Below are 24,817 nucleotides of genomic sequence, written 5' to 3' on the forward strand. Positions count from 1 at the left end.
TGGCGCACAATCCGGATCCAATCCGGGTGGGTTGGGAAAGGCGAGCCCTTGAACGCACGAGTGGAGGCGAGTGGAGACACGTCGGGGGAAAGCGGAGCCCGTTCGGAGCCGAGGAAAAGGAGGGGGAGGGGCCTCGAGGGGGAGGAGGAGGGGGAGGGGGAGGGGCCGCGCACGTGGGGATGGATGGGTCGCAGGCAAAGGCACTAACCAGGGAACCCGGGTTGGGCTCTCCCTCGGAAGAAAGGGCTCCTTGGAAATGGGATCCTTTGCTCTTGCTCTTCTTCTTTCTTCTTCTTTCTTCACATCTTTTCTTCTTCTTCCTCTTCTTCTTCTGGAATATTTCTCAGGTGTCCGGAACACATCCAAAATATTTCTCAGGTGTCCGAAACACGTCCGGAATATTTCTCGGGTGTCCAGAACACGTCCGGAATATTTCTCGGGTGTCCAGAACACGTCCGGAATATTTCTCGGGTGTCCAGAACACGTCCGGAATATTTCTCGGGTGTCCAGAACACGTCCGGAATATTTCTCGGGTGTCCAGAACACGTCCGGAATATTTCTCGGGTGTCCAGAACACGTCCGGAATATTTCTCGGGTGTCCAGAACACGTCCGGAATATTTCTCGGGTGTTCGGAACACGTCCGGAATATTTCTCGGGTGTCCAGAACACGTCCGGAATATTTCTCGGGTGTTCGGAACACGTCCGGAATATTTCTCGGGTGTCCAGAACACGTCCGGAATATTTCTCGGGTGTTCGGAACACGTCCGGAATATTTCTCGGGTGTCCAGAACACGTCCGGAATATTTCTCGGGTGTCCAGAACACGTCCGGAATATTTCTCGGGTGTCCAGAACACGTCCGGAATATTTCTCGGGTGTCCAGAACACGTCCGGAATATTTCTCGGGTGTCCAGAACACGTCCGGAATATTTCTCGGGTGTTCGGAACACGTCCGGAATATTTCTCGGGTGTCCAGAACACGTCCGGAATATTTCTCGGGTGTCCAGAACACGTCCGGAATATTTCTCGGGTGTTCGGAACACGTCCGGAATATTTCTCGGGTGTCCAGAACACGTCCGGAATATTTCTCGGGTGTCCAGAACACGTCCGGAATATTTCTCGGGTGTTCGGAACACGTCCGGAATATTTCTCGGGTGTCCAGAACACGTCCGGAATATTTCTCGGGTGTTCGGAACACGTCCGGAATATTTCTCGGGTGTCCAGAACACGTCCGGAATATTTCTCGGGTGTCCAGAACACGTCCGGAATATTTCTCGGGTGTCCAGAACACGTCCGGAATATTTCTCGGGTGTTCGGAACACGTCCGGAATATTTCTCGGGTGTCCAGAACACGTCCGGAATATTTCTCGGGTGTCCAGAACACGTCCAGAATATTTCTCGGGTGTCCAGAACACGTCCGGAATATTTCTCGGGTGTCCAGAACACGTCCGGAATATTTCTCGGGTGTCCAGAACACGTCCGGAATATTTCTCGGGTGTTCGGAACACGTCCGGAATATTTCTCGGGTGTCCAGAACACGTCCGGAATATTTCTCGGGTGTCCAGAACACGTCCGGAATATTTCTCGGGTGTCCAGAACACGTCCGGAATATTTCTCGGGTGTTCGGAACACGTCCGGAATATTTCTCGGGTGTCCAGAACACGTCCGGAATATTTCTCGGGTGTCCAGAACACGTCCGGAATATTTCTCGGGTGTTCGGAACACGTCCGGAATATTTCTCGGGTGTCCAGAACACGTCCGGAATATTTCTCGGGTGTTCGGAACACGTCCGGAATATTTCTCGGGTGTCCAGAACACGTCCGGAATATTTCTCGGGTGTCCAGAACACGTCCGGAATATTTCTCGGGTGTCCAGAACACGTCCGGAATATTTCTCGGGTGTTCGGAACACGTCCGGAATATTTCTCGGGTGTTCGGAACACGTCCGGAATATTTCTCGGGTGTCCAGAACACGTCCGGAATATTTCTCGGGTGTCCGGAACACGTCCGGAATATTTATTGGGTGTCCGGAACACGTCCGGAATATTTATTGGGTGTCCGGAACACGTCCGGAATATTTCTCGGGTGTCCGGAACACGTCCGGAATATTTATTGGGTGTCCGGAACACGTCCGGAATATTTATTGGGTGTCCGGAACACGTCCGGAATATTTCTCGGGTGTCCGGAACACGTCCGGAATATTTATTGGGTGTCCGGAACACGTCCGGAATATTTATTGGGTGTCCGGAACACGTCCGGAATATTTCTCGGGTGTCCGGAACACGTCCGGAATATTTCTCAGGTGTCCGGAACACGTCTGGAATATTTCTCGGGTGTCCGGAACACGTCCGGAATATATCTCGGGTGTCCGGAACACGTCCGGAATATTTCTCAGGTGTCTGCAACACATCCGGAATATTTCTCAGGCATCCAGGACACATCCGGAATATTTCTTAGGTGTCCAGAAACGCATCCGGAATATTTCTCAGGTGTCCGGAACACGTCTGGAATATTTCTCGGGTGTCCGGAACACGTCCGGAATATTTCTCGGGTGTCCGGAACACGTCCGGAATATTTCTCAGGTGTCTGCAACACATCCGGAATATTTCTCAGGCATCCAGGACACATCCGGAATATTTCTTAGGTGTCCAGAAACGCATCCGGAATATTTCTCAGGTGTCCGGAACACATCCGGAATATTTTTTTCAGTGTCCGAAATAGATCCGGAATATTATACACACACACACATATATATATACTAGCTGTGCCCGGCCACGCGTTGCTGTGTCATTGTCTGGTGGTGTTGGTGAGAAATTGTTGAGGCAGTGGTGGTATTGAATGTCTGTTGTATGGTTGTCTTTATGTTTAGTATGCATTTGGTTGTTTGTGTAGGTACTGTGAAAGTGGTGAGGATAGAGGGCACTGTTTATGTTGGATTAGTGAGACTCTACTGTATATTTGTAATCTTATATTATCTGCCTAGAACTGCCCCTTCTACACAGCTGTATAAAATGCACACTGAAGTGAATTATCTGGCAGTGTGGACTCAAGATAATCCAGTTCAAAGCAGATAATATAAGATTCTAAATGGGTGATATAGCTATGTGGAAGGGCCTTGAGTCTACACTGCCATATAATCCAGTTAAAATCAGATAACCTGTATCTTATAGGCATTGTGGAAGAGGCCTGAGGCCTAACTGTGCCTGTCTCCTGGACTGAGTAGGTTGCTAGGAGACCAAGTGGGCAGAGCTTAGCCCTCTAACTGGCAGCAATTGGATAAAAACAATTATTCCCTTCCCTCTAATTAGGACTTTATTTTTCTTTTCTTTTTGTTGTATCAACCTAGAGCCGTGGATGATGGGTTGTGTTGTCAAATTTCGAGGTTAGGGGGGCTGTAGTTTTGTTGTTTTGTCCGCTGCCCTGATGCCATCACTTTTTTATATATAGATAGATAGCTTCAGATGTATTACTATAGCCTGCCCCAGCATACACAACACATCCAGAATATTATACACACATTTAGAAGCCATAGCAGGCTAAAATAGGACATTAGAAGGTTAACTGGGGCTGTCCCTACCAATGTGGGCAATTATAGGATATGTGTAAATTGTTATCACGGTAAAGGATGGGAAAGAAGTCCTTGAGGGTTTTTTTTTTAATGTTGTTTGGCCACATGATTCCCAGTTATTGCCTTGTAAAGTGTTGGCAGATATGTGGGCCGGGCAACTGGTTTGTGTCCTTGGACTACTGGATTTGCATGCTCTCCAAGGGAGTTCTCTGCTGACGTTGCTTTGAAGCTTTTGCTGATGGGATTTGTTCTGGTGGAGCTGAAAAGGTGCGGAGAAAAGCCTGCAGAAAGGGTGACTCAGGGAAGCTTTCCTCTGGTTTTGTGAGTCATCCCAAGCACTCTCTCCTGGATTGGCCAACCGGTCTCGGGACTGGACAGATTTGGAAGCTGCTGCTGCCGTTGTTGTTGTGTGCTTTCAAGTTCTTTCTGACCTTTGGTGACTCTAAGGCAAACCTATTGCAGGGTCGGAAAGAAGTTAGTGTCCAGAGATGTCACGACTCTGTGATCCACAAATAGAGACACAATACTTTAATTTTTTTTGCTTTTGAAAAAAAAAGTTTCAAAAGTTATTACAAAATTACAGGGTGCCGACGTTTCGTTTCTAAAGTGTTTCTAAAGCGCCGTTAATGAAAATTTTATTACTATAACGAGACTAACGAAATTTCATTACTTTTTCGTTCTAGTAATTGCGCAAATGGGAAATACTTTAATTTTTTTTTTACTTTTGAAAAAAAAGTTTCAAAAGTTATTACAAAATTAGGGGGTGCCGACATTTCGTTTCTAAAGTGTTTCTAAGGTGTCATTTCTGAAAATTTCATTACTATAACAAGAGTAATGAAATTTTATTACTTTTTCGTTCTAGTAATTGTACAAGTGGGGAAACTTCAGAGGCTCTTTCCTCCTTCATTTTTACAGCTATTTGGAGTGAAACTTGTTACAATGGTAGAACACATTGACCCCTGTGAGCACCTCAAGTTTCAGAAAATTTCACTCGTCCATGGATTTTTGGAGAATTTTCAAAGTTTCTATAAACAATATTTTAAAAACTACAAGAGAAATCTCCTTGATTTTTCTATGCAATGACTCAAGATAACAAGGGTCATTCCCCCAAACATTCAGAAATATCCATACATCTGATTTCAGGGATTTTTTTTAAGTTTTGATAAAATGTGTCTTTTAAGTCACAACAGCTATCTGATGAAATGTCTTTCATATTAACCAATAGAAACCAATATTAACCAATTCTACATTTTCATAGAATCCTGTTGGTGCCATTGACCTTGCTGGCGTTATTGGCTGCATAATATTTTAATAATTATTTTAAATGAATGTTACTGTTATTTATATAAGATATGTGTAATGTCTGCATTATTAGATTGTGGGTTTTTTTGGGACATGGTTATTTTATGTTTCTTATTTATGAATTGGATCTGGCATTGAATGTTTGCCATCTTTTGTTGTGAGTCCGCCCTGGGTGTACTTGGGGAGAGACTGCAGAATATTAATATTAATAATAATAATAATAATAATAATAATAATAATAATAATAACAACAACAACAACTTTATTTTTGTATGCATCCATCTCCCCAACTGGGACTCGGAGCGGCTCACATGGGGCCAAGCCCACATATCATATAACATCATAAAATGAATAGTTAAAACAAGCATCAACGTTAAAAACTAATTAAACAAGTCATAATTTAAATAAAACATAATTAAAACAAAAATATTAGAAAAATCATTTAAGGCATTGTAGTATAGTTATTATTATAAATAAAGTTATTATTACTATTATTATTATATATCGCATTGTAAGTATGAATTTAATGAATTTGATACGACTTACGACAACTAACGAAAAAATGCACATCCCTATTGCTTACCATTTTAGAACGTAATATCTTTGAAGTAATGATGCCAAATAATAATAATAATACAGTAGAGTCTCACTTATCCTAGACTCGCTTATCCAACATTCTGGATTATCCAAAGCATTTTTGTAGTCAATGTTTTCAATACATCCTGATATTTTGGTGCTAAATTCGTATAGTAATTATTATGTAGCATTACTGCATATTCAACTACTTTTTCTGTCAAATTTGTTGTATAACATGATGTTTTGGTGCTTAATTTGTAAAACCATAACCTAATTTGATGTTTAATGGGCTATTTCCTAATCTCTCCTTATTATCCAACATATTCTCTTATCCAACATTCTGCCGGCCCGTTTATGTTGGATAAGTGAGACTCTACTGTACTACAGTATTATAATTGTATATTTATATTACATGCAGTGTTACTAATAATATTGCAATATAGTCGTATAAAGGTAAAGGTTTCCCCTGACGTTAATAAAGCCCTTGAGCGCTCTAACTGGAGGTCAGCTGTGACCAGCAGTGCTGCGGAGATTGAACTGGCACAAATGGAGGGCTTAAGGGAGAAACGTGCCAAGAGAAAGGAGCATCAAACTAACCCTGACCAAATGGGATTCCAGAACAGGACCCGATCAGTCGGTCCTGTTGGTGCAAATGGTTTTGTGTTATCCAAAGATTTCCAGCATCTGGCAATTGTCTGCTTTGACGTTTTGGACAACAAGCCAGCAACAAGCAGCGTGTCTCTACTAGCCTTGCCAGTTGCCTAAAACTGGGTTAATGGCTGCCGGGTAAATGCTAAACTGGGTGTGACAAGGAGGGAGGCATCCTCCCTTTTGCAAAGGCTCCCTGGAAGCAAATCGCTCCTCGAATCCTGCATTTGGCAACTTCGGACAACTTGAAAGACTCACCTCTTCCATTGACGATCCCAGGAATGTTCAGATCCAATTAGGGTTTTAATTTGATCCACCGAGGAACCTACAAAAACTTGGCGAACAAGCTGTTAATTGCAGGAGAAGTTGTTTTATTGGGCCGGAATGAATGTTCGTAGGGAAATTTGCCAGAAGGTGTTTGGTTCTGACATGTTTACATGTAGTTACTCCCAGGTGAGAAGGTAACATATTTCCGTTGAATGTATGTGGATGAACTGCTTTCAAAAGCAGAAAATTCATCCCGAGGAATTTGGGAACACCAACAGAAAAAGAATGGGTTATTGTTGAGCTTGCCCAAAGAGCCAGATTAATGCAGACTTTGAAAAACAAAGTGGTTGAAGACTTTTTTGGAGGGATGGAAAGCATTTCTGGCCTTCTTCAACAATAACAACTTCAGCCAAGTAATACTTTATGCTTACGGTTACTAGTTAGTTCCCCGGTTCCCTCGCTGGGAGCCCTCGGTATCCGCGAACCCTTTTTTGTGTGTATTTAACATGTTCTGTTTTATATCTCAATATAAAAATCCCTTTGGAGAAGATTGCCATTGATCAAGACCTTTTGGTAACCTTTCGCCAGTACTCCAGGCCCCGGGATCTCCATCCAGCTGTCTTCCTGGGCATCATCTACGTATGAAAGACTCCATCACCCATCTGTCGCATCTCAGGTTAGCGTCACCTTGCTAAAGACACCAGGCTGCACACAGATTGTAGTCTTTTGTAGTTTATTAGGAAATAAGGAAAAGACAGTTCATAAAAGGTAAAAGTTCAGTTCCAAAAGATAGTTACAAAAACAAGGCTGTAAGAACAAATCCATGGAAACATTAGGCATAAAACGAAACCAAAGTCCCAGAAACAAGGATACATTCAAGCTATAAGATAATGCAGGAAAGCAGACTTAGTTCTTGATTCAAGCGAGGAATTGCTTTGACGAAGATTTCCCTCTCAGCAGACTGTTTCAATAGCATACCATGAAGGCATTTCTTTGCCCTTTGGCCTCCCTCTTATTTGCTATTCTGAGGCTTCTACGCAACCCTGAAATTCCAAACGACTGGCCCGATCTAGAAACGCGCCCTCATCATCGCTTTCAAGGCCACAGGGCTTGTTAGTGTTATCAGGCTGGGAGCTACTCTCCCTTTCTGCTTCTTGCACCTGAAAACCATCATCAGTAACAACATCATTTCTTCCCGTGGGAAATTTATTTATTTATTTATTTATTTACATTACTTTTACCCCGCCTTTCTCTCCGAGGAGGCTCAAAGCGGCTTACAGTAAATAGGCAAAAATTCAATGCCTAAAAACAATGTAAAAACAACAATTCATATAAAACAATCTACAAAACAACAGTTCATATATAACAGATACCATTACAAAATAAAATCACATTATATAAAATTTTAAGAATGTCCAAGATTAAAATCCATTCATCCAGAATACTCCCTGCTCCTCATCTCCGACAGCAGGGATATCCTGCACCTGAATCCCATAATTCCCATCAAAAAGGCTTACATCAGACATGAAACAAGAGTCTTTGGTTTAAAAAAAATCCTTGTGAGGCACTTTGCAGATGCTGGGAACTGCAAGCAAAATAAATGACGTGTGAAAGGGAAATCTCAGAGGGCAAGCTTAAGAAGGCTGGAAGTTCGGGAAGCTCAACCCAATGAGTCTTTGGGTCACCCATAACAGAAGTGATTGAACGCAGGGTAGTACCATCCCAAAATGTCTTACAGAAAGGGTGGAAACGCTGGTCTTTTCCAATACTTTCCTCCCGATTTCGAAGACTCCTGTTGCAGGATGTAAACAAATGGGCTGCCGTTAGAGAGAGAAAGATGGATTGGAAGCGAAGAAAGATTAGATTCAGTCCATGTCCCTCTGACTCATTTCCACTCCAACAACAATGGAGCAGGCAGAGCTCAAAATGCCGTCATTTCGGCGATACGTACTTGACCCTGGCTGAACCTTGGTTTCTTGTCAAAGCGAGAGCAGAAAATATATTCCCGCAAGGAATGCCAATCTTGGCACTCATACCTGATATGCTGAAATTTTATTACGGGAGGGGTTTAGCGGGAACTGGCCTTCCTTTCTAGGAGTTTTAGTTCACCCACAAACAGAGAAACTTTGACCTCCACTGATGATGGACTTGGACCAAACTTGGCACACAGAACCCCCATGACTAATTCAACCTACTGGAGGGTTTTGGGGGGACTGATTCACCATGGTGGGAGTTGTAGTTCACCCTACAGCCAGAGAACACACTGAACCCCACCCAAGATGCATCTAGAGCAAACTTGCCCAACTTAATAAATTTTAAGTCCTGATGGAATTTCTGATGTGTAGTTCACCGACAACCTTGTGCATTTTGTACAATTAAAAAAATGACTTTTGCAAATAACCAGGGCATGGCAGGTACCCAAGCTAGTCTTGAAATAACAACAACAACAACAACAACAACAACAACAACAATAAAAGCAATACAGTAGAGTCTCACTTATCCAACACTCACTTATCCAACGTTCTGCATTATCCAACGCATTTTTGTAGTCAATGTTTTCAATGCATTGTGATAATTTGGTGCTAAATTCGTAAATACAGTAATTAAAATATAACATTACTGCGTATTAAACTACTTTTTCTGTCAAATTGTTGTATAACATGATATTTTGGTGCTTCATTTGTAAAATCATAACCTATTTTGATGTTTAATAGGCTTTTTCTTAATCTCTCCTTATTATCCAACATATTCGCTTATCCAATGTTCTGCTGGCCTGTTTATGTTGGATAAGTGAGACCCTACTGTAATAATAGGTTGTCATAAGTCTGAAAGCAGTTGAAGAAAGAATATGACAACAATCCTGAATGTCCACAAGATGTCACCCTCAAACCAGTCAGACATCGGATCCTGACAGAAACAGACACTAAATATAATACAGTAGAGTCTCACTTATCTAACACTCACTTATCCAACGTTCTGGATTATCCAACGCATTTTTGTAGTCAATGTTTTCAATATATGGTGATATTTTAGTGCTAAATTCGTAAATACAGTAATTGCTACATAGCATTCCTATGTATTGAACTACTTTTTCTGTCAAATCCTTGCAGCCCAGGAGCAAGCCATCAGGACAAAGGCAATTAAGGCCAAGATCGAAAAATCAGCTGATGACCCAAAATGCAGACTGTGCAAGAAAACTGACGAAACCATGGATCACATCCTCAGCTGCTGTAAGAAAATCACACAGACAGACTGCAAACAGAGGCACAACTATGTGGCCCAAATGATTCATTGGAAATTATTATTATTATTATCAACACAACGACATTGTATGACACAGCAAACAAGATAGATATGCTGGGTTTCGTTTCACAAAATCACAAGTCGAACACTTCCCAAGTGTCTAGGACTGTGTGATGTATTTTCGGATGATGCTGCAGATCCCAGTCGGGTGGCCTTTTGCAGTTGGTAGATCGTGATTTTGTCAATGTCTATTGTTTCCAAATGCCGGCTGAGATCTTTCGGCACGGCACCCAGTGTGCCCATCACCACCGGGACCACCTGCACTGGTTTCTGCCAGAGTCTTTGAAGTTCAGTCTTGAGGTCCTGAGAGCGGCTGAGTTTTTCCTGTTGTTTTTTGTCAATGCGACTGTCACCTGGGATGGCGACATCAATGATCCAAACCCTTTTCTTTTCCACAACTGTGATGTCTGGTGTGTTGTGTTCCAGAACTTTGTCAGTCTGGATTCGGAAGTCCCACAGTATCTTTGCGTGCACATTTTCCAATAGTTTTGCAGGTTTGTGATCCCACCAGTTCTTTGCTGCTGGGAGGTGGTACTTGAGGCATAAGTTCCAATGAATCATTTGGGCCACATAGTTGTGCCTCTGTTTGTAGTCTCTCTGTGCGATTTTCTTACAGCAGCTGAGGAGATGATCCATAGATTCGTCAGTTTCCTTGCACAGTCTGCATTTTGGGTCATCAGCTGATTCTTCGATCTTGGCCTAAATTGCCTTTGTCCTGATGTCTTGCTCCTGGGCTGCAAGGATCAGGCCTTCTGTCTCCTTCTTCAGGGTCCCATTCGTGAGCCAGAGCCAGGTCTTCTCCTTATCAGCTTTTCCTTCAATTTCTTTCATGTTTTGTTGTGCTAGCTGTCAGCTCTAGTTTGTAGTGCGGTTTTCTTGTACTGGTTTTTTTTGTCTGCTGTGCTTTGAGGATTTTTCTCCTTATCAGCTTTTCCTTCAATTTTGTCAAGGAACTTTCCATGCAATGTTTTGTTGTGCCAGCTGTCAGCTCTAGTTTGTAGTGCGGTTTTCTTATAATGATTCTTTGTCTGCTGTGCTTTGAGGAGTTTCTGATTTTTGACTTCAATCAAAGCAGGTTCTTCACTTTGCTTGACATCTTCTGCCAGGGCATGTTCTTCTTCTTTGACTGCTTGTTTGACTTGTAAGAGTCCTCTGCCCCCTGATCTTCTAGGCAGATAGAGCCGGTCAACATCACTGCGAGGGTGCAGTGAATGATGAATGGTCATGAGTTTTCTTGTTATTATTATTATTAGGAGGTGTTAGCTGGCCCTGATTGTTGCCTGTCTGGAATTCCCCTGCTTTGTGAAATAGGGCCCTTCAACACAGCCATAGGAGTCAGAATATCAAGGCAGATACTCCATAATATACTTTCATATATTTAAACATGGTGATCATGTCTCCCTTCAAACTTCACTTCTGCAGGCTAAGCCACTTTAGTCCCTTTTGGGGAGATAAAGTGGGGTATTAATAAATAAAATAATAATAATAATAATAATAATAATAATAATAATAATAATAATAATAATGTGGCACAGACGGGAGAGTAGACCAGCAAACCAGCTGCAATTAACTGCAATCAATCACTCTGACCAGGAGGTCATGAGTTCGAGGCCCGCTCGGAGCTATGTTGTTTGTCTTTGTTCTATGTTAAAAGGCATTGAATGTTTGACTATATGTGTCATGTGATCCGCCCTGAGTCCCCTTCGGGGTGAGAAAGAAGGGCGGGATAGAAATACTGTAAATAAATAAATAAAAATAATACAGTAGAGTCTCACTTATCCAACACTCGCTTATCCAACGTTCTGGATTATCCAACGCATTTTTGTAGTCAATATTTTCAATATATCGTGATAATTTGGTGTTAAATTTGTAAATACAGTAATTACTACATAGCATTACTGCATACTGAACTACCTTTTCTATCAAATTTGTTGTCTAACATGATGTTTTGGTGCTTAATTTGTAAAATCATAACCTAATTTGATGTTTAATAGGCCTTTCCTTAATGCCTCCTTATTATCCAACATATTTGCTTATCCAACATTCTGCTGGCCCGTTTATGTTGGATAAGTGAGACTCTACTGTACCTGCTTTGAACCGGGTTATCTGCTATGTAATCCTGTTCAGTGTGGATGTTCTACAGCTGTGTTGGAAGGGGCGTCAGGAGAGCGGAAAGCGACCCCCAAGTCAGTGGAGGGGCCTCAGGAGAGAGACCCCCTCTTCGGAAGGAGGGCGAGGCCTGCGTCTCCTGCCCAAGAATGGTTTGGCACCGATAAGACGGGGCTAAAATTAGTCCAAGGGGAGAGAAGTGGAGAAGCCCGTCGAGGCGCAGCTGTCCGTCGGGGCGCTGGGCTTGGGCGGGGCGGCCCGGCCTTGGCCTCCTTCTGCTCGCCATAGAAGCCTAGGGGGTCTCCAAGCCCCCCCCCCCGCCCCGCCCGCAGCCCACCTCACAGAGGGACCCCTCGCGACACGCGCATTGGCCGCTCCGCCGGGCTACCCGCAGCCACCCGCCTCCGCCGCGCCACTCCAGCCCGTGAGTAGCCACAACACCCCCCCCATCCCAATCAACCCCCTTCCCAAAAGAAAAAAAATTACAACAACACCCGGATTGGTTCACACGTGCGCCGAGACCCGCGACACGCTTCTTTGCGGCTTGGGCTCTGGATACTAGTCGCCAAGGGCGCGCGGGCGCCTCTCCCTGGCAGGTGGGATCCCACGCTCACGAGGCTCGGCCACGCGCAGAGTTTGGGTTGGATTCATTAAGGCAGGGGTCCCCAAACTTTTGAAGCAGAGGGCCGGTCCACAATCCTTCAGACTGTTGAGGGGCCGAATTATCATTTGGAAAAAAAATACAAACAAATTCCTATGCATACCGCACATGTCTTATTTGTAGTGCAACAATAACAACAACGAAACAACAATACAATATTTAAAAATGAAAACAATTTTAACCAACATAAACCTATCAGGATTTCAATAGAAAGTGTGGGCCTGCTACTGGCCAATGAGATAGTCAAGTTAAGTAGGATTGTTGTTGTTGTGAGCCTTCAAGTCATTTCAGACTTTGGGCCTAAGTCTAAAATTATTTATTTATTCATTTACTACATTTATTTACTACATTTATATCCCGCCCTTCTCGCCCCGAAGGGGACTCAGAGCAGCTGTATGTACAAACAATATATTATATTATTATCATAGCACAATATTAGCATTATATATTACTATATTGAACTATACCACTATACTGCAATATTATATGTAATATACAATTAATATTATTATATGGTGTTATTATTAGTATTATATTGTATAACATTATAATATTATTATCAATATTACATGTATATACAATATATTATATTATTTAAAATGATATAAAATATTATATTATAAAACTGAGGGCGGGGGCCAGGTAAATGACCTTGGAGGGCCGCATCCGGCCCCTGGGCCTAAGTTTGGGGACCCCTGCATTAAGGATACCGTAGAGCAGGGCTCCCCAAACTTTTGAAGCAGAGGGCCGGTCCACAATCCTTCAGACTGTTGAGGGGCCAAATTATCATTTGAAAAAAAATAAATACAAACAAATTCCTATGCATACTGCACATGTCTTATTTGTAGTGCAACAACGACGACGACAAAAGAACAATACAATATTTAAAAATGAAAACAATTTTAACCATCATAAACCTATCAGGATTTCAATTGAAAGTACAGTAGAGTCTCACTTATCCAACATAAACGGGCTGACAGAATGTTGGATAAGCGAATATGTTGGATAATTAGGAGAGGTTAAGAAGAAGCCTATTAAACATCAAATTAGGTTATGATTTTACAAATTAAGCACCAAAACATCATGTTATACAACAAATTTGACAGAAAAAGTAGTTCAATACGCAGTAATGTTATGTTATAATTACTGTATTTACAAATATAGCACCAAAATATCACGATATATTGAAAACATTGACTACCAAAATGGCTTGGATAATCCAGAGGCTTGGATAAGCGAGACTTGGATAAGTGAGACTCTACTGTATTTTATTGTATTATTTTTTAGTGTTTTTAAGTATTTATTATTATTTTTTATTGGGTTGCTAGGAGACCAAGTTGGAGGAGCTTAGCCTTCTAACTGGCAGAAATTGGATAAAAGCCATTATTCCTCTCCTTCTAATTAGGACTTTATTTTTCTTTTCTTTTTGTTGTATCAACCTAGAGCCGTGGATGATGGGTTGTGTTGTAAAATTTCGAGGTTGGGGGGCCTCTAGTTTTATTGTTTTGCCTGGTGCTGTGATTCCATCACTCTTTTATATATATATAGATACAATACATTGTGAATCAATTAAAAAGTTATTAAATTACATCAGTCATTCATAAAAACACTCATAAAATACAGATGGGCATGTTCTGAGCCTAAAAGACTGGGTGTCTTTTAGATGCACCTGTAAGACATTGTGTTGCTCCTGTAGCTAGGAATCAGATATTCTTGCCAATTGGTTGCACATAATCAATTGTTTTCTTTTAGCTCGCCCCAGTTTTAAACTTTAGTAAACAGGGACATGTTGCCTTTTGTTATCCCGCAAAGGTCCCTTCGGTTGCCTGGTTTGGCGACATTGGAATGCGACATATCTCCAAAATGCATCACGTGCCGGAGTCAAAATAGCCTTCAAAAATCCCGGATCCAAAGAAGCTCAGGAATAGCCAAAGGGAACGTGATATTATTATTCTCCCATTAGCTGCCATGGAATGGAAGCTGCTCGTCATGACAGCATCTGGAACCCTGAAGAAAGTTTTAAAAATGCAAGCAGATGCCTTGAGCTCTGTCTGTTGGTAGTGTCTTTCACCCAACATTTTTTTAAAATATATTTTTATTGAAGTTTTACCTTATAAGACAGAGTAAATTAACATCAAAAGAGTGAGAACATTTGATTGTATAGAAAGTAGGAAAACTGCAATTAAAAAAGGATCAAAAAGGGAGAGAGAGAGAGAGAGAGAGAAACCAAAAACCAAAAACAAAGCTAAAGTGTCCATATTTATATAAAAATAATAATAATAAACCTGGACAAATGGCGATATAAAAATGCAAAAGTACTTGGCAAAGAAACGCACCAAAAAGCAAAAGCAAAAAAGCATTAGCACTGGCATTAAACGCTTTGAGTAAAATCACTAGGTTAGAAGCAGCTGACATTGGAAATGCTCTAACAAAGAACTGCCAAAATCTGTTATAGTTAAACTAAACCATCATTGTTGTTCCAGGACGACAGTTGGAAAATATAATAATAATGATAATAATCACGCATCATCCGAAAATACATCACACAGTCCTAGACACTTGGGAAGTGTTCGACTTGTGATTCTGTGATACGAAATCCAGCATATCTATCTTGTTTGCTGTGTCATAATAATAATAATAATAATAATAATAATAATAATAATAGGATTTCCAAGCAATATGTCATCATTTGGTTAGCAGAGAGATATAGAAGAATAATATAACGTGCATTTATGATATGTCTATATTTCATTAAGGCTAGTAATAAATCATGTTCTTACTCCTAGAATAGTATATTTTTGCTTTTTAGTACATTAGGAATACTTTCTAATGTATTTCCTTAGATGGTAGAATATAAATGCCTGCATTTCTGGCAGAATTATCCTATAGTCTGTTGTATCACTTTTTTATTTTAGGAATGTTCTTTTATTAAATAAAATAAAGCATAATAAATTGTAATATGCAGGCAGTGAATCAGAGCATTTCTACAAATATATAGACTAGGATGTCTTAATGAAAATACCAGGGTTGAATCCATCCTATTCTAATTATACTATCTATTGTTCCAGAGGTCATCAACTAAATAGTCTACCTCGCTGGTTTTCCAGTGAAGCACTCCAGTAAGATATCCCAGAGATCTCCATGGCTATTCAGATATTCCGAGAAATATAACAGTTTCTCCATAAATATGCTCAGTTAGTTTTCTATTTTGCACAAGGTCCAGAATCCCTTGAAATACACCTGAATTATCTGCTTATTTTCACTGTTTCACAACCTGTTCACAAGCCACCAGCAATTGTGAATTCTAGTTCTTTTTTTCTTCATCATGACTTTTTTTTTACATAAACGAGTGGTAAAAATTAAAATTTCTAATAGTCAAATTTGAAACCCCCACGTTGAAATATTCTTTCCTTCTAAAAACCTCTTGAAGGGCTCCCAGTCTTTCCTAAACTCGGAAGGGTCTTTTGACTGAAGATACCCAACATTTTTTGTTTGCATGCATGCATCTACATCAGGCATGGGCAAACTTGGGCCCTCCCTCCAGGTGTTTTGGACTCCAACTCCCATAATTCCTAACTTCTGGTAGGAATTTTTATGGTATGAATAACCATAAATTTTTATGGTATGAATAACTTCTTTTATATAGTCCACTGGTGTTCCCATTAGAACCATGGCATCATCCGCGAATAAATTTATTTCGATTAATTCCCTTGCAATTTTGAAGCCTTTAATTTTGTCATCGTCCCTGATAAAATTTGCTAAAGGTTCTGTTGCCAAAGCAAATAGAATAGGGGAGAGTGGACAACCTTGTTTAGTTCCACTATTAATCTTGATTATTCTTGTCCTGGTTCCATTGATAAATACCGTATATACTCCAGTATAAGCCAACCCGAATATAAGCTGAGGCACCTAATTTTACCACAAAAAAACTGGGAAAACATTGACTCCAGTATAAGCCGAGGGTGGGAAATTTCAGAAATAAAAATAGATACCAATAAAATTACATTAATTGAAGCATCAGTAGGTTAAATGTTTTTGAATATTTACATCAAGCTGAAATTTAAGATAAGACTGTCCAACTCTGATCAAATCATTATTCTCATCTTCTTCAATGTAAATGTGCTTTATGTGTCCTTTTAATAATAATAGAGTAAAATAATACATGTAATAATAATAATAATAATAATAATAATAATAAATACAGGAAAATAATACATGTAATCATAAATATTGTTAAAATGATAAATGCAATAATAATAATAAGATCAAAGTGAAATAATAAATATAATAATAATAATAATAATAATAATAATAATACAGTAATAATAATAAATACAGGAAAATAATACATGTAATAATAAATAGAGTAAAATAATAAATGCAATAATAATAATAAGATCAGAGTGAAATAATAAAGGTATTAATAATAATAAAATAGAGTAAAATAAATGTAATAGTAGCAACAATAATAGAGAAAAATAACAAATGTATTAATACCAATAATAATAGAGAAAAATAATAAATGTACCATATACTCTTGGGTATAAGCTGACCCAAATATAAGCCAACCAGGACCCTCACCCGAGTATGAGCCGAGGGGGGGCTTTTTCAGTCTTTAAAAAAGGGCTGAAAAACTAGGCTTATATTCGAGTATATACAGTAATTGTGCTTGATTATCTTTGTAAAGTTCCTTATTTACTTCACAGAACTCTCCCCAAATTATATTCTTCACAGACTTGCTGAAGATATTGATGCTTTGTAGACATTAATTCAATGGCTGGGGCTAACAATCAGATCCAGGCCATACTTCTTTGTTAAGAGAAGTTTTGTGTGTTCAGGCCATCCATATTGTTTTAAAGTAAAACCAATACAGCCCTCCAATGCTCCGGTTTCATACTCTTCTACGGACCCAGTTGGATATATCCTCTGTCATTCCACTTCTGGAATGGAATGCACCGGAAATAGTTCTGCTCCCCTTCCCCCTTAACGTCTCGCATTTCACAACCAAGCAGGTGGAATTCAAGCATTTGTCTGCTTGCAAAAGGCAAAGAAAAGCCAGCAATTCCCTTTCTCGGTGTCCGTAGGGCCACAAATATCTTTGGGTGCATCTACATTGGAGAATGAATGCAACTTATTATTATCATATTATGCTGTACCAATATACTAATATATAATATAATCTATATATATAAAAGGGTAATGAAATTCCGGCCTAGGACAAAACAACAAAACTACACATCCCAGAAACACTAAACTTGGCAGCACAACCCCTCATCCATGCCTCTATGTTCATACAACAAAAAGAAAAAAGAAAAATAAAGTCCTAATTAGAAGGAGAGGAATAATTGTTTTTTATCCAATTGCTACCAGTTAGAAGGCTAAGCTCCGTCAGGGGAAAACCTTTACCCTTTACCTTAACTACCACCAATTCCTCAATACTTTATTTTCCATACCACCAGACTTCGCCACAGCAACGTGTGGCCGGGCACAGCTAGTAATATATAATATAATAATATATAATATATTGTATATACAGTGTTCCCTCACTTATCATGGGGGTTATGTTCCAGGATCACCCACAATCAGTGAAAATCAGATAATCTATATTTTATAGGTCTAAGTGAACCCTGCCAGTCCCCTGGGTGCCATAGTGGCAGAGGGAGTTGCTATGACACGAAGTGGGCGGGGCCTAAACCCTTCTGACTTGCAGCCAGGGGGGAAAACGGCTCTTTCTCGTCCTCTGTAACTTGGACTTTATTTTTCTAGTTTTTTATTAAAAGGCATAGATTGGATGACTGTGTCTTTTGTGGCCAAATTTGGTGTGATTTGGTTCAGTGGTTTTGTTGTTTACTCCATGGGAAAAACGCACATTACATCTATATATAGAAAAGGGTAATGAAATTTCAGCCTAGGACAAAACAACAAAACTACACATCCCAGAAACACTAAACTTGGCAGCACAACCCCTCATCCATGCCTCTACATTCATACAACAAAAAGAAAAGAAACATACAGTCCTAATTAGAGGGAAAGGAAGAATTGTTTTTATCCAATTGCTGCCAGTTAGAAGGCTAAGATCCGCCCACTTGGTCTCCTAGCAACCTACTCAGCCCAGCGGACAGGCAGAGTTAGGCCTCACTTAGGCCTCTTCCACACTGCCTATAAAATACAGATTATCTGATTTTAACTGGATTATATGGCAGTGTAGACCCAAGGCCCTTCCACACAGCTATATAACCCATTTATAATCTTATATTATCTGCTTGGAACTGGATTATCGTGACTCAACACTGCCATATAATCCACTTCAGTGTGCAGTCGGATACAACTGGACTTAATGTCAGGGGAAAACCTTTACCCTTTACCTTAACTACCACCAATTCCTCAATACTTTATTTCCCATACCAACAGACTTCGCCACAGCAATGCGTGGCTGGGCACAGCTAGTTTTTATATATATAGATAGATGGGTTTTGGAGTTTGCTTTATATATACAAGCATTGCTGTCTCTTCCCTTCCATGAGTCTGACCTTGTGTGGGTTTTGTGGGCCTTGCAGCTTTCCAACACTGCCCAGTTCATGATGAAAGTCACCTTCAAGAAACACATCAAGATGAGCCTGCTGGATATCACCAAGATCTTCTCGATGCTCCAGCCCAGAGAAGACGAGGAAGGGGAAGAAGAGAGGCAGGAGCTGAACCTCGCCGTCTCCCAGGACAACGACCGCCGCCTGGATGACCTGCTCCACCAAGAGCGCTTCCGCCGGTTCATCAACAGCCGGAGCGGGTGGGGGGTCCCGGGGACGCCCCTGCGCTTGGCTGCCTCCAAAGGCCACACAAGGTGCGTGGAGGTGCTCCTGGCCCACGGAGCCGAGGTGGACAGCTTGGACGTCAAGGCCCAGACCCCGCTCTTCGTGGCCGTCAACAACGGCCACCTGGATTGCGTCAGGGCCCTCTTGGCGGCCGGGGCGAACCCGTCGGGGAGCGTCCACAACAACTGTACGCCAGTCCTCACTGCGGCCAGGGACGGCGACGTGGACATCCTCCAGGAGCTCTTGGCCCACGGGGCAGAGGCCAACGTCAAGGCCAGGGTTCCCGAGTGGGCGGCCAACTCTGTGGCCTGCTCCGGCCCCTTGTACCTCTCGGCCGTCTACGGGCACCTGGAGTGCTTCAAGGCCCTGCTCCTCTACGGGGCTGACCCGAACTACAACTGCAACGACGAGAAAATGGTCAGCCGCATCAAAAACCCAAAGACGCTTCTGGAGATCTGCCTGAGGCACGGCTGCGGAGCTGAGTTCGTCCAACTCCTCATAGACTTTGGAGCCAATGTGTATTTGCCGGGAGTCGCGCTGGATAAGATCTCGGCCAACTCTGAGGTGCTGGATTTGTTAGTCCATGAAAGAGGTAGCACACTGACTTCTAACTTCTTAAAATGCATGCTTATGTTCTTATGTTAAGAACTTAGGGCCCTTCCAGGCAGGCCCTCTATCCCAGGATCTGATCCCAGGTTATCTGTTTATCCCAGATTATCTGGCAGTGTGGACTAATGTAATCCAGTTTAAAGCAGAAAACCTGGGATCAGATTCTGGGATATCTATCTATCTATCTACATTAATTTTATATATAATTCTCCCCTCATATGTTTGCAAGTGTTTGCAAATCCTATATACATATAGGTATCTAGAGATTTCATGTACAGTAGAGTCTCACTTATCCAAGCTCAACGGGCCGGCAAAAGCTTGGATAAGCAAATATCTTGGATAATAAGGAGAGATTAAGGAAAAGCCTATTAAACATCAAATTAGGTTATGATTTTACAAATTAAGCACCAAAACATCATGTTATACAACAAATTTGACAGAAAAAAGTAGTTCAATACGCAGTAATGCTATGTATTAATTACTGTATTTACGAATTTAGCACCAAAATATCATGATATATTGAAACCATTGACTACAAAAATGGCTTGGATAATCCAGAAACTTGGACAAGCGAAGCTTGGATAAGTGAGACTTTACTGTACCTGTATATCTGTATCTATACAATACTTTATATATGAATTTTCGCTTCACATGTTTGCAAGTCTCTACAAATCCTATACAGATATAATCATCTATATGTAGCGAGATGTCTAGATAGATATATATAAATATAGATATATGGGGCTTACAAATATTGCAGAGGAAAATGCATACACACTTATAGAGATGTCTAGGTAGATATAAACATAAATATATAGGGCTTGCAAATATTGCAGGAGGGAAATGCACTTATATAGAGAAAGGATTTGCAAACATTTCAGGGGGAAATGCATAAGTGAAATTAGTACCGTATATACTCTTCAACACATTGAGCTGGATTATATGGCAGTGTGGACTCACATAATCCAGTTCAAAGCAGATATTGTGGATTATCTGCCTTGGTATTCTGAGTTATATGGCTGTGCGGAAGGGCCATGAGACCACTTTTAACTGCTATGGCTTAATGTCATGGAATCATGGGAATTTGGTGTGATTTGGTTCAGTGGTTTTGTTGTTTACTCCATCGTAAAACGCACATCACATTTTTATATATATAGATGTCAAGCTTGAAAACATAGCAAGGTGACTGTTTAGGTTTCACGGTTTCCTTTTCTTCCCGCTCCCCTCCCCTGCTCCCCAGCTGTCCCCAAATCCTTGATGTCTCTATGCAGACTCGCCATCCGGAAGTTCCTCAAACCGCCAAACCAACCCTGTGCTGCGGATCAACTGGAAATCCCGCCTCCGCTGCGCAACTACCTCAAACACCAGTTGTAACGGAAGACCCAAGTTGGAACTGCTCAGAGGTGATCAAGGACTGTAACTTGGATAAGAAAGGAAGAAAAGAGAAAAACAGAACCACTAAGAATTGGGAAACGAGTGCCGTGGCCTTCTTGTTTAGGTTGTGTGTTGTGTGTTGTGGGTTCCCTGGCCTCTGTGACTTTGTCTAAAGTCAGAAATTGGACTGTTAGTAGGAAAGGGTGGGTGGGTTTTGTGAACAATCAAGGGCTCAAAAACCTGGTCTGTTTAGGGTCTCGTCGAGATGAGAGACTTATTGCACATGACACATCATTATTTCACATGGGTTCTTGAATCTCCCAGAGAGGTCTGCCCCACTTCTGCTTCTGTGGGGCCATCTACCTCTGCTTTTGTGGGGTTCTCCACCAATCCCACCTCTCCTTCTGAGAAATCACCTGCCTATCCAACCAAGCCTTCTGTGAGGTCATCCACCTATTCCCATCTCTTGCTCTGAATGCCCCTTCTGCACTGCTATATAATCCAGATTACCACATCAGATAATCCACATTATGTGTTTTGAACTGGATTATATGAGTCTACACTGCCACTCCGTTATGCACTGGACCTCATATGCACACATGCAAATATCATAATGTACACACAAGCAGATTTTGTATCTCTTCACCAAATTGTTAATTCAAGCTCTGTTTAGTATGATAGTTTCAGAGGGTTCTAATTGCTTTCCCATTTTGCTTCCCTTGAGCCACCTGTGTGTCCATGGCTCCGTGTTTTGACAGCTTGATCAGCTGTTTCGGGCTTTTAAAGCATGCACGTGTGCTGGAGCAGTCCACATAGGTGAAAGGGAAACGTGTTTGGCATGACTGCATGGATATACAGTCATGTGAAGGTGCCCATTTTGGGGCGGAATCGGGTTTTAAGCACACATTTTTAACACGTGCTTTTCAGCTGTTAACCTGATTCTACCTGTACTTTGTTGAAACGTCATGTTCCCTTTTATCCCAGTTACTTCCGAGTTTTTGACCATATGTAGAAGAACCCCTAGTTCAAAGTAGATAATCTGGATTTTATATGGCAGTGTGGAAAGGGCCAGAGAGTCCCACATCTTCTTCTATGAGGTCCCCTCCTACCCCACCTCTGCTTCAGAGAGAACATCCACCTCTTCTTCTACGACATCCTCCACCAAGCCCACCTTTGCTTTTGTGAGGTCATCTATCTCTACTTTCTGTGAGGTCATGGTCTCATCCCATCTCTGCTTCTTTGCAGACCTATTCAACCGCTGCTTCTGTGAGGTCCTCCACGGATCCCACCCCTACTTCTATGAGGTCCTTTAGCCACTGGGTCTCTTTTTAAAAGAGGTAAAGAGGGATATAAATGACAGTAGTAGTAGCAATAATAATTATTATTATTACTATTGACACAAAGACACAGTATGACACTGCAAACGAGATATATATTCGTATCACAAAATCACAAGTCGAACACTTCCCAAGTGTTTAGGACTGTGTGATGTATTTTCGGATGATGCGCGCAGATCCCAGTAAGGTGGAATTATTACTATTACAGTAGAGTCCCGCTTATCCGAGTTCCGCTTATCCAACACTCCATACTATCCGAGGCAGATGTTCTCCCCTGCTCACTCGCTCTGTCACTCATTCACCCTGCTGGGTCCCAGTGCTGCCAGAACTCAGCCGGGTGAGTGAGCATAGGGAGTTAAATCGATCGTCCGTCACCCTCACTGTTTGATGAGTCAGTTCTCTCTGTCTGCTCACCCGAAGGACCACTTGATGCAGCAGCAAAAGTGGCACCAACAAAACGACAGCTCAATTGTTGTTTTACTGTTGATCCCAGCAGGTCTAATTACTTTATTTTACAAGTTATTTACAATTACTGAAAGCCATAACTCTCCGGACACATGACTCATCTTCTCTGTTTGCCAAGGCTGTTATCAGAACAAACTGGCACCTCCTGCATTCCTCAGTTCATGATGAAAGTTCCGGTCAGACAATTCAAACGGAAGCCCTGACCTATTGGTCCTGCGGGCAATCAATCAAGCTGGCTTGTGCTTAACCCATGCGCTGCTGGAATGCTCTGCCGGAAACACACAGTTGCAAACACCCAACAGCATAACTTGATATAGCATTTCACTCTAACAACAGAATACACTAACAGCCGGGCCCCGTTGCTGCCGGGATCCGGCATGGCAAAGGAGCTGAAGGACGGAGAGCAGGCGAGCGAAGGAGGGTGGCAAAGGTCCTCGCTCACTCTCTCACTTACTCACCCCGCCAGGTCCCGGTGCTGTCGTCGCCACTGCTGGGATCCGGCCTGGTAAGTGAGTGAGGGAGGGAGAGTGGGCGAGTGAGCACCCACCCTATTATCCGTCAGTTTCACTTATCCGTCATTCTGCCCGCCAGTTTATGACGAATAAGCGAGACTCTACTGTACTATTATTATTATCATCATCATCATTCTACCTTGGTTTCAGAGAGGTCCTCCACCATTCCCACCCGTTATTCTATGAAGTATCCGTCTATCCTGCCTTTGCTTCTGAGAATTCTTCCACCAATCCCATATCTGCTTCTGTGAGGTCATCAGCCTATCCCACCTCTACTTCTGTGATGTCATTGACCTATTATTATCCCCTCCCTCCTGCTTCTCCGAGGTCATCCACTTCCATCACCAACTCCATGGAACAACATCTCTTGAGCTTCTTACAGACGACATGAATAACTTTTCCATAACTTTAAGGCATAGGTTGTGTTTACTGCAATTTCCAGAGTGAGAGGGTGTATTGGAACAAGTTTTACAGAACAACATTTTTACATAAAGAACGACATTGGACATACAGATTCTATGCACCTAAATTGGATTCCCTGACTACCTACATTGGCTAATAAACATGTAAATTTATTTATTTATTTATTTATTTATTTACAGTATTTATATTCCGCCCTTCTCACCCTGAAGGGGACTCAGGGCGGATTACAATGAACACATATATGGCAAACATTCAATGCCAACAGACAAACAACATTCAGTTTTAGACAGACACAGAGGCATTTTTAACATCTTTCCAGCTTCATGATTCCGGCCACAGGGGGAGCTGTTGCTTCACCGTCCAATGGTGGCTGTTCTTCCTCATTCTTTTCCTCGTGAGCAGTTTTATGGTGTTGTAGATTAGTTAAATTAGCCTCCCGCATAAAGCGTACCTAAATTTTCCCTACTTGACAGATGCAACTGTCTTTCGGGGCTGCTAGGTCAACAGCAAGCCAGGGCTATTTTATTTTTTTTAATGGTCGGAGGCTTAACCCGACCCGGGCTTCGAACTCATGACCTCTCGGTCAGTAGTGATTTTTATAGCAGCTGGTTACTAGCCAGCTGCGCCACAGCCCGGCGCATTCATCCTCATACACCATCTCCACTGAGCATGGCGGGCGAATAGCTCTGCTGTCTGTCACAATTTTTGGACTGTTGGAAGCCTTCTTATATAACAATATTTCCTCTAATGATGTCCACAAGTTGCAAATTACTGATGGACATCTTCCATCCTGGAACGTGTTGATTCTGTCTCATTTTCCTGGTCAGTTCTTGACTCTTCTTGATTAGTGTTAGCA

At 41.7% G+C, this 24,817-nt stretch overlaps 1 protein-coding gene and 1 long non-coding RNA gene across 2 annotated transcripts; one reads left to right on the plus strand and one right to left on the minus strand.

Annotated features, from left to right (window-relative positions):
* Positions 1–2,748: 2,748 nt before the first annotated feature.
* On the minus strand, positions 2,749–24,597 carry LOC134294044 (uncharacterized). The gene is made up of 3 exons (XR_010001022.1): positions 23,678–24,597; positions 6,351–7,082; positions 2,749–4,019 (listed from the first exon to the last, which is right to left on the minus strand). It is a non-coding gene; the product is annotated as an uncharacterized LOC134294044 (long non-coding RNA).
* Positions 11,951–24,113, plus strand: asb12 (ankyrin repeat and SOCS box containing 12). The gene is made up of 3 exons (XM_003229312.4): positions 11,951–12,195; positions 18,990–19,833; positions 21,091–24,113. The coding sequence occupies exons 2-3, from the start codon at positions 19,011–19,013 to the stop codon at positions 21,222–21,224; spliced, it is 957 nt and encodes a 318-aa protein (XP_003229360.3). The 5' UTR covers positions 11,951–12,195; positions 18,990–19,010; the 3' UTR covers positions 21,225–24,113.
* Positions 24,598–24,817: the final 220 nt, after the last annotated feature.

This window comes from Anolis carolinensis, unplaced genomic scaffold (assembly GCF_035594765.1).
Source record: "Anolis carolinensis isolate JA03-04 unplaced genomic scaffold, rAnoCar3.1.pri scaffold_12, whole genome shotgun sequence".
Taxonomy (NCBI): domain Eukaryota; kingdom Metazoa; phylum Chordata; class Lepidosauria; order Squamata; family Dactyloidae; genus Anolis; species Anolis carolinensis.

Bases quoted from the DNA above. Each gene is read 5' to 3' on its own strand.
- asb12 (XM_003229312.4), top strand. From the start codon at position 19,011: ATGATGAAAGTCACCTTCAAGAAACACATCAAGATGAGCCTGCTGGAT. The intron at 19,834-21,090 runs GTAGCACACTGA...CCTGCTCCCCAG, and splicing joins TTTGTTAGTCCATGAAAGAG to CTGTCCCCAAATCCTTGATG.